We start from the raw sequence: 9700 nt of genomic DNA on the forward strand, positions 1-9700 counted from the left end.
GACATCATCAAAGTTGAAATAAGAGGGTTCCCAATCTTGCTCAATGAAGGCAATGGGTGCTATGCATACTCTTGAAATTGCGACAAATAAGTCATAAGAATTTTTATTAGATTGGGGATGGATACGAAAATCATTACTAGCACCAATTTTGTCTGATTATCTATATTACAATATCCCATTGTTCTCCATCGATATTCCTTTGAACTCTTTCCAACCCATTCCCTTTCCCCCCTCTTTTGCCTATTCTCATCTCTCTCGATCTCTCCATATTCCTGCCTCCTATCTTTCCCACTCTCCCACCTCCCGTTATTGCCTCCTTCACTCTCTCTCCTTCCTATATTCCTCTCTTTCATCTCTTACCATTTCCCTCTCCTTTCAATCTTTGTCCTCTCTCCCCCTTTTCTGCCCCACCCTCTCATCACTCCAGTCCACCTGTTTGTTTTTACAAGAGGCCACTCCACAAGCAATACCCTTTCAACAAGCTCATTGATGTTTTGTGTACATATTTTCAGTGTCAAGTTAGAGAAAGATGATTTATACACTAGTACTCCAACTATTTTGAAATAGTTTTCGATATTGAATGACTCGGTGTATTTGCAACTTGCACTGCATGCATGCATGCACATTCAACGTCAACTAGCTTAGGAAAATTCGCACAAGACAACACTGGCATACCAGCACAGAAAAGAGCATGTGTTCATGAATAGTAATAATTTTATCCATTATTTATGAATTACAATACATACTGCCATCTGGGTCTTAATGCCACAATATAAACTTACATGTATCAATGACCAACTGTAACAACACAGCTTTGAGTGAGTCTGGTATCACATTTACTATATTGCAGATCATTGACATTAATGGGACACAAGTAATATGGTATGCAAGTGCCACAGCCAGACTGACCCAATATGTCAAAGACTGTTGGTGAAAAGCTTGGTGTGTATTTACTTGGTCTACTAGCAGGTGATGCTATTCTCAGATTATTTACTATCAAATTGGTCCAGTTGCCATTACTTGGGCTAACTAATTTAATCTAAAGCCAAGTTGGTCTAATTTCCACTCGTGTCTACTTCTTCACACATTATGTGAAAGTTTGGTTCATAAAAAGTTCATATAATCTTATAGGCTCTAGTATAATGGGGTGTAAGACCAAGAAGATAAAATTAGACACAATGGAAAGTGGGCTTTCAAGTGGCAATTAGACCAAATGGTGATATACATACTGGTTATCAACAAAACTACAGTAGGAAAGGAGACCAAATGGGTGTAGACCAAGTGGAAATTCACTAACAACATGTGTACTATAAAATATCAGTCCCGGTCACACAGATATGCTCTGTTCTAATCGAGCTTTAACAGTAAGCCCTGTCACATCTTTCGGAGTGCCATGTGATCAAAGATGAAATTAACACATTGCGACATCAGCCATCACTGCGACATTGTACAAATAGCGAACATGCATGAGTGCGATGGTGCGAGATTTCACATGAGGTGAAAGAAAGATGCTCTGTTCAATGAGGCGTTAGCCGAGTTGAATAGAGTGTTTCTTTCACTGAATGCGAAATCTCACACCATTGCACAAAAAAGAATATTTGCTATCTGTGTTGTACAACGCCTCAGAGTTAAACGGATTTATGAAAAAAACAAGGTTTTCCTGAAGTAATCTATGAAAAGGGAGCAAAAATATGGAAAATGAAAAGCAAAATCCCACAAGCGAACACCTCGGGCAGCATTGCGCATTTAGCCAGCAGGCTATACGCGTCTTGCGCCTGCATTTTTACTGAGCGCAATGAATTGAATCATATTGTGACGTCACCTCCCAAAGCCGTGCAACGGTACATTTTGGGTGGTACGTCTTGTGTGCAACGGTACGAATGTGTGACATTCAGCCTCCCATTTGATCATGTACAACAAGCTAAGTAGGCGTTGTACAATACTGGTTATGACAGGGGCCTCTGGCAGCGCATTGTTAATGTTAGTGCCAATGTTTCTGTGTGGCCAGTACAGGATGGTGTTGAGATGACATCAGCAAGGGTGAACAATGATCTTACCCTACTCAAACCCACTGAACAAGTGATTTGATGGTGGACTAGCATGCATACTATCATAGATCTGGAACCTTCTACAGTGTTACGTGAAGGATGAGGACATCAGCAAATAAAACAGTACGGTAGGGGTACCTACCTGTATAAGGGGGGGATACATGCGGCTCGGGCGATTTCAACACCGAAATGCTCAAGAGTGTCCTTGAAATACCCCATCCAACTAACGCAGGCCGTGAAAAGTAGCCCCCGGACAAAAAAAAAATTGCCCGATACCTCTCTAGATCTCTAGAGAGGAGTATCCAACTTAAACCTACAACTTCTGGAATATCAGAAGATGATTAAATTTAAGCGTAAAATTTCTGGTGAAATTGAATTGATTTGACCATCATCAGCATGAATAACTGTACCATTGTACCCTCACAAATTTGGGGACCATCTCATCAAAGAAAACTTTTCTGGTTTTACAGAACATATCATGATACACTACGACTTAACATATTCCATTGATATCTGTCTTAAACTACTCATTGTCTCTCCTCAGAAGGGGAATTGTACACAAGTTACATATCTATGTTTTCTGTTATTAGCTTAGATCCCATTGGGTCTACGGACCTAGAAGATGGATCTGGTCTTACTACATTCTATTGTTACTTAGCTCCATTCAAATTATAATTTTATTTATCAGTGTTGACAATAGAAAGATAAATATATTCTTAACTGTGGATGATTAGACTTTGGTTCTTCATTAACAAATTAATGTCCAGCTGTGCTCCAACTGTATTCTTCTTAATTACATCTATATGACCATGATCTTGGCAGAGTCCAACAGCAATGTTAAGATATTTGAGGCCAATCTTGAATGCTCTATCAAATACTGTTGATTAAATTCCATTACAGAAATGATGCAAACCAGCAATCCAATCAATTCACAGCTATGGAAAGCCAGCAATGCCATCATCTACAATGCATATGCCTGTTCAAATGTTTTCAAAATATGATGCAGTATTTGGTACCCTGGGGTACCAAATGATAATCCGCCATTTTGTTGAATTATTTATTTTTTTTGCGCTGTACCCTGGGTTACCAAAAATGTGTGCAAGTATATTTTAATGTTTTGTACAGATTTTTTTTTCTTTTTAGTGATCTTATGTAACAATTGATGCATGCAAATGATAACTTTATTCTAATTTTCATGTTCTGTTCTAATCTTCACTGTGCAATAATCAGTTTTGGGACTATAAGCTAATCTTTTGTGTAAGTTAGCTGTCGAAAAGTATACTTAAATTCTTAAGTATAACATAATTTGTTTACTATTATTGGCACTAGATTGTATCAAAGAAATGAAATGATCATTGTCCCCATTCATTGTCATGATTGTCGCACCGAACATACGACCGTGATCACCATGACAACAATGTAACTGTACACTATTACAACACGAGATGGCGCTGCACAACGCCTTACCCCGGGGTACTACGGTACCCCGGTGTACGGCGTGGTGCATCATATGTATGGTCATGCATGAATCATTTGACTTAATATCAGTATGTTCCGCTTTGTTTCCAAAGGGATGATGGGTGTATTTCCTAAATATAGAATTATGACATTGATGACTTTCCATAATTTAGATCGATGTAACTCATAGAACGATTAGACCCTGAGCTCAATCCAACACCAACTCAAACTCTTCTTTCTGATATCTACTGGTGTTGTTGTTCTCGGTTGGCCTGGTATAATCTCTCGACAGCTTGTCTCGTATCATGAAGCCATGTCCACTGTTCATATTGCATTGTTCATTCTCATGACATCACACCAGGGGGGCGTTTCATCAATATTTTCGTCCGACAAGTTGTCAGATCTGACAACTTTCCTGGATTCTGATTGGTTGAGAAGCATTGTTACTATAGTAACTGTCGGATAAAACAGGACTTGTCGGATAAAATGTCTGACAAGTCCTTTCATGACATCTCCACAGGTCAAAGGTCATGTCCTATGAGGCTTTGGTGACCCCTACTAAAGCTGGTCTAAGTGTCCTTTCATGTAACCTATAACCTATTTTCTCTACCACCGCAACGGTTCCTGGCTCCTTGCCTGGAATGGGAATCTCAAACAGAGCTTCGTGAACGTTGGGGTCAAACTTCTCATCGTTAACCGGATTTATCTGTTCCAGCTTGTTCTTGGCAAACACCTGGCAAGGACAGGAGAAATTGGAAAGAAAGAGATAAGGTTGAAAACAAACACTGTATTGAAATTCAAATCAGCCTCTGAAGATATGCATTCTTGAAATGTACCACGTAAAATTTCCCTTGTCAGCTGAAATAAAATGCAGTTTTCAAGGAGTAAGTGGTCCAGTTTGATGGTCTGAAATTGAAAATCTGTATTCATTGTGGCCCAGTGGAATAATCTCCAGACTAGGAAACAGAGGGACCTAGGTTCAAATCCTAACCATGGCATAATTTCCTTCAAGAACTTGACCCACAAATGAGCTGCACTCAACCCGAGCAAGGTATATGGGTACCTGCAGGAAGTACTTCCTCAAAAAGCTCTGAGCACCGAAATCGATAGCCTAGCTTACCCGGGTAATATAGGAGCGCCTTGAACATCTAACAAGGTGGACAGGTGTGCTATTACAAATACCTTATTATTACAAATATTATCATTATACATGTATGTTACAATGCAATCTGCTAAATGCTATACTGAACTTTTATGATAATTTGACAATTTTCCAGATATGTGCACCTGGCAATATGCATGCTTACTATTAAAAAGATTCAAATTTAATGTTTCTTTCTTAGGAACTTGTTACCCATTTCAAAGTTATTAAAAAATGAAAAAACAAATGAAATAGAATACTTGGGATCCAGAGTGCACTAATCAGTTGTTGCTATGTCAGTCTGGCAATTTGCAGTACATGTTCTGCTTGATCTTTGTTCGAAAAGTATGCATGAAATTTGAATGTGTTGGTGAACATGACTATTCATCATCTTAAGGCTTGAAAAAGATCTGCAATTTGGATCTAAATTTCTCAAGACAGCTAAAGCTTTATCAACATAGTTTAGCTACAATACCTTTTGTAGTTGTGACTCTGTCATGATAAGGCCTTCATAAAGATTCTTGAGGTGAATATTAGCATCCGCTCCATCCACAGCATCCTTAGGAACACTGGTTGTTGCTTTACCCAGGATATCAGCAACCTCCAAAAGATCCTTGCAGAATCCAGAGATGGAGTAGAGCTTGGAGTCGTTCAGCTGCTTGGTGAATCTCATTCGGACGTTCTCTGTCTCGGCTAGGGCGCGTTTATACTTATCCTGTCAATGTGAAAGAAATTATTAGATTCAAAATATCAGTTAAAATCAAACAATTTTACCACTATGGTGTATCACTTTCGATGATACAATATTGCTTGGCTTCATGTGTAATAATCTCTCCAGTCCAATACAATTATAGTCACCTAATTCTTCAAAAGAAATGTTTATTTTACTGATTGGTAATGTTCCAGGTCACAGTAAATAGCCTAGCACTGTGTAGTAATCAGAGTATGACGATGTGCCAATGATTTTGGAATTCAGAAATAAACTTCAGCTGACTCTTTCAAAGTCTACCTTCTTTAAGACAAATATTTGCCAAAGACAAACAGATTTCTGTGACCCAAAAGATTAATTTCGGCAAAGCTACCTGTAAAACAATTCCTGACTGTGCCTTTAAAATTCATTTACCAACCGACACCATCTGAGAAAAGAACATAAAAGCCTAACATAATCATGCTTTGAATTGATAAAAATAGACAGTAACTTCTTTCCCATAGAGACAAAACAATTCTTACGGTAAAATCAGCTACTTGAGCCGTGAGTTTCTCCTTCTCTTCTGTCAACTTTTGTTCCAGTTCACTCAGCTTAGTCTCCTCTCCAGCTTTACTTCCATTTTCCTTGTTAGCTTCTTTTGTTTCTGCAAACACTGCCCTATATGTCACAAACAAAAAAGAAAATATTGCGATTTCATTACAAGAAGAAATTACATGAAGAAATCTCAATCAAAGTCACATGTTTAGAATAAATGAAAGTAGGACCTTTTTCCCTTTCTCCATGATATTTATATCAAAAGAAACTACATGAAATTAGATTAAAACTTTCAGTTTATTGTTCCAATGAAAATCCTTCCAAAATCCATGCTGGTACTCTGGTATTATGCTTGCATCCCTCCAAGTGCCACACCCCTGCATATGAATGAATCAGCCCAGATCAGCCGATTCCAAAGTCTAAAGCCCAAAGATGTAAACAACTCATTCATGAACTATTCTTTGAGACTGACCCCAGGTGGAGCATTTCTTGAACAATTTCATCCCTTGCCCACACCATGTTCCCGCCCCCACTTGTGGCACTGCCCACGATTCTACACATGTATTTCAAAAAAATATTTTGCAAAATATTTAATTTGAAATACCTTTTAAAATTACGATTTTTTATCATTTGAACCTACATGTATAACTGGGTCTATTTTTGGAGACTAGTCGAGAAAGTACCGGTGAAGACGGGCGCATGTTGGAATGTAGTTTTCATTGTGTGAGGCAAGGTTGCATTATTGTTTTGAAACATGAAAGGAATTCTCCAGCTCCCACCCTTATCTTTCTCCCTCTCTCTCTCCCTCACACACACACACACACACACACACACACACACACAGATGGGGGAGGGGTCAATTTATTTCTGAAGTCATGACCTCTCCTGATAAGGGAACACGTGCCTTCTTCTATGTTTCCCCAAAAGTTTCATTGGCTATCCGAAGGTCCAATCAGCTCAAGTGAGCTGGGTTGTGTGTTTTCTTATTGTTTTGTGCACGCAGACAATGGCCGGCCGGCCAGCTGTGTATAGCTAGCTCATCTTTCGGCGCGCCTTCGGACTAGACTGCATACATGCACTGGACGTCGCTGGTAAAGCTAAGGTATTGAATACTTTTTGAGATCAGAGAAAAGTTTGCCTCGCTCAGAAAAAAAGGTGCAGACTTTCAAAAGGGGCACATTATATGTCAGAAAAAGGGCACATTTATGAGAAAAGGCCGTAATTTTTAGCAAAAAGAAGAAGGGCATGACGGCCAGTAATGGGGGCATCGACGGCCATGGCCGTCGATTATTTCGAGGCCTGCAACTGGGTATACAACTCACATTTTAATAGTTCATTAAAATGCAACCTTTTATACCAAAAATACAAATTTTCATACAGTTGCAATCTATTTTTCATTAGTACAGTAGAGGCGCATGGCCAATGTTGGAGACTGTCTCCAAGGTGGGAGACTATCTCCAATATCAAAGACTTATAAATGCAAAGAATTAAGGTATCCAATTTCAGAGACAGTCTCCAGTTTTGGAGATCAATTTCCTTTGTTTACATTTGCTGCAAAAGAATTACCTTGGCGGCAAATAAAAATGTGATAAGCAGATTCCTCATGAAAAATTACCCTTTCCACCATCTACTTTTGTTTTGATAAGGATTTTTGTTGTCAATCACACACAAAACAAATGGGCTTCTGAACTTAGTGAGACAAAATTTTGGATGGTAAAAATCATGATTTTGTTGGTGTTGTTTCTTTTGTCCTTTTGCAAAGCAAATCTCCAATGTGGGGGATTGTCTCCATATTGGAGAGTCTCCCATATGGGCCGTGCGCCTCTACTGTAGTAAGGTGCTGATCATTATCTTTTATTCACCTGAGCACTCAAAAAGTTGATTTAACATATTTTTGTGTAAGCCCTTTATTGGTGGAAAATAAAAGTTCAAGATTGTCATTTTTCAATTTCTATTTTTAATTCAGAAAAAATAATTGAAAGAATTCAATTTACTTAAGTCGTTAAGAACCAAAAAAGAGAGAAGAAAAGTTCTGTCTCATTCGATCTCCTGTCAAAATTGAAAACAAAATGGCCCATCGATACTGAGAACAAACTGCGACATTGAGGTCTTACTTTTCCTTTTTTTGGAGGGTCCAGTTTGTGCCACGATGTCAGGATTCTGTGTCCCGAAAGACCTTCATCCACATTATCGAAGTGCAAAATTTATTTTTCCCCTTTTTATCTAAAGTGCTATTGCGACCCCATTCTACCCCATTTTGGAGAGTATATGTCTGCCATATTTTACACAGACGAGTCCTGGGCTGCGGCCTGTTTCGTGGGCCCGAGCTCACTGGGTTAAATATATCATAAACCTAGCCTTTTTCGAACATTTTAAATTTTTATCAAATTTCTTGTCATACACAGAATTAGGCTCGCTATCATGCAGCCACCATTGGGGGTTAAAATGCAAAATCCCCCGATGGGGCTCATCGATTTTTGTCTTATTTCAAAAATATATAAAAAGAACTGTACCAAAATAATGATTATTATTCCGTTTTGGCCTGAAATGCACTAAAACAGGGAAAAATAAACTTATAAAGGGGAAAAACAGTTACTTACTTTGGCTGTTGTGCAACTTCACTTCCTAGTTTTATCTGACCTTAATACATAAATGTTAAACATATCAATTATTGCCATTGAGTCCCTGTACAGATCGAGCTAGAACTTCGGTCTCTGTATTTGGTGAGTGGAACAGAGACTCAGTGGAACCAATATGAATATCACACAGAAACCGAACCATTAAAGTTTTGCCTTTACTTTAGTTTAGTCGCAATTCTCTAGGCTAATATTAGACCAAAAGCTTCGGTCTCTGTTATCATGGTTATGTTGCTTGTTGGTTGTTCAGCTGAACTCCGTTGGCTTCACTCACCAAATACAGAGACCGAAGTTCTAGCGCTATCTGTACAGGGGACTCAATGGCCATGTGTTTATGTAGTTAAGATCGGACAAAACGGGGAAGTGAATTTGCGTGACAGCCGAGGTAAGTCACTGTTTTTGTTCCTTTTAACTTGATTTTTCTCAGTTTTTTGGCAATTAATGCCAAGAGGGAATATTAATTTGCATTTTGGTTGCAATAACTATCAATTTTTTTATTCATTAAAGACAAAAATTGAAGAGCCCCGACGGGGGGATTTTGCATTGCAAGTCCCCTAATGGTGGCTGCACGATAGCGAGCCGTCTGTGTACGAGGAGAAATAAAAAAAAATTAAAAAAAAACTCCTCGAAACAGACGGCTGCCAGCTGTCTAGCCTCTAGGCTAATTTACACCAAACAAGTTTTGGTCTATGTTCATCATATTCATTGAATGAGTGCATTTGCCATTGAAAACTGCATGCGCGGTGAGTGGTGCATAGCTTAGCTTTCGGACCCCCTTCCATACATGATGAAGTGCACCTAAACAAATTACATTATGCAATATGCATTGCCTATTGCCGCGCCAGTGACGTAACTTCACCCGGCCGGCCACGGGGATGCCTATATCCGTGTCGCGCGGTGTGGGCTCTCGCCCATCGGTGGCATGCATGGGGAGACGCAGAGCTCAGACTCGACTGCGCGTGGATCTAATTGAATTTCTTCCCCCTAAAAAGCAAAAAAATATTTCGTAGTAAATATAAATGTTATACTAATGACAATATTATGTATGTTACCTTGTGAAACTAAACTGCCGCCAGGAAATGGCGTTAAGTGACGATAGTCGTAAATTTGCACAGCGAGATCGAAAGGCCATGGTGGCTGCCATTTTGTTTTGTAACATGTGAGCAAACCTGCT

The 9700-nt window shown here is 39.0% G+C and overlaps 1 protein-coding gene across 1 annotated transcript; it reads right to left on the bottom strand.

Annotated features, from left to right (window-relative positions):
* Positions 1-3763: 3763 nt before the first annotated feature.
* Positions 3764-9700, bottom strand: LOC121424956 (grpE protein homolog 1, mitochondrial-like). Its single transcript, XM_041620855.1, has 5 exons — positions 9579-9700; positions 5878-6013; positions 5123-5362; positions 4027-4239; positions 3764-3867 (listed from the first exon to the last, which is right to left on the bottom strand). Exons 1-4 carry the CDS (start codon positions 9683-9685, stop codon positions 4042-4044), a joined length of 681 nt encoding a protein of 226 aa, XP_041476789.1. The 5' UTR covers positions 9686-9700; the 3' UTR covers positions 3764-3867; positions 4027-4041.

Source organism: Lytechinus variegatus, chromosome 12 (assembly GCF_018143015.1).
Source record: "Lytechinus variegatus isolate NC3 chromosome 12, Lvar_3.0, whole genome shotgun sequence".
NCBI classification, from domain to species: domain Eukaryota; kingdom Metazoa; phylum Echinodermata; class Echinoidea; order Temnopleuroida; family Toxopneustidae; genus Lytechinus; species Lytechinus variegatus.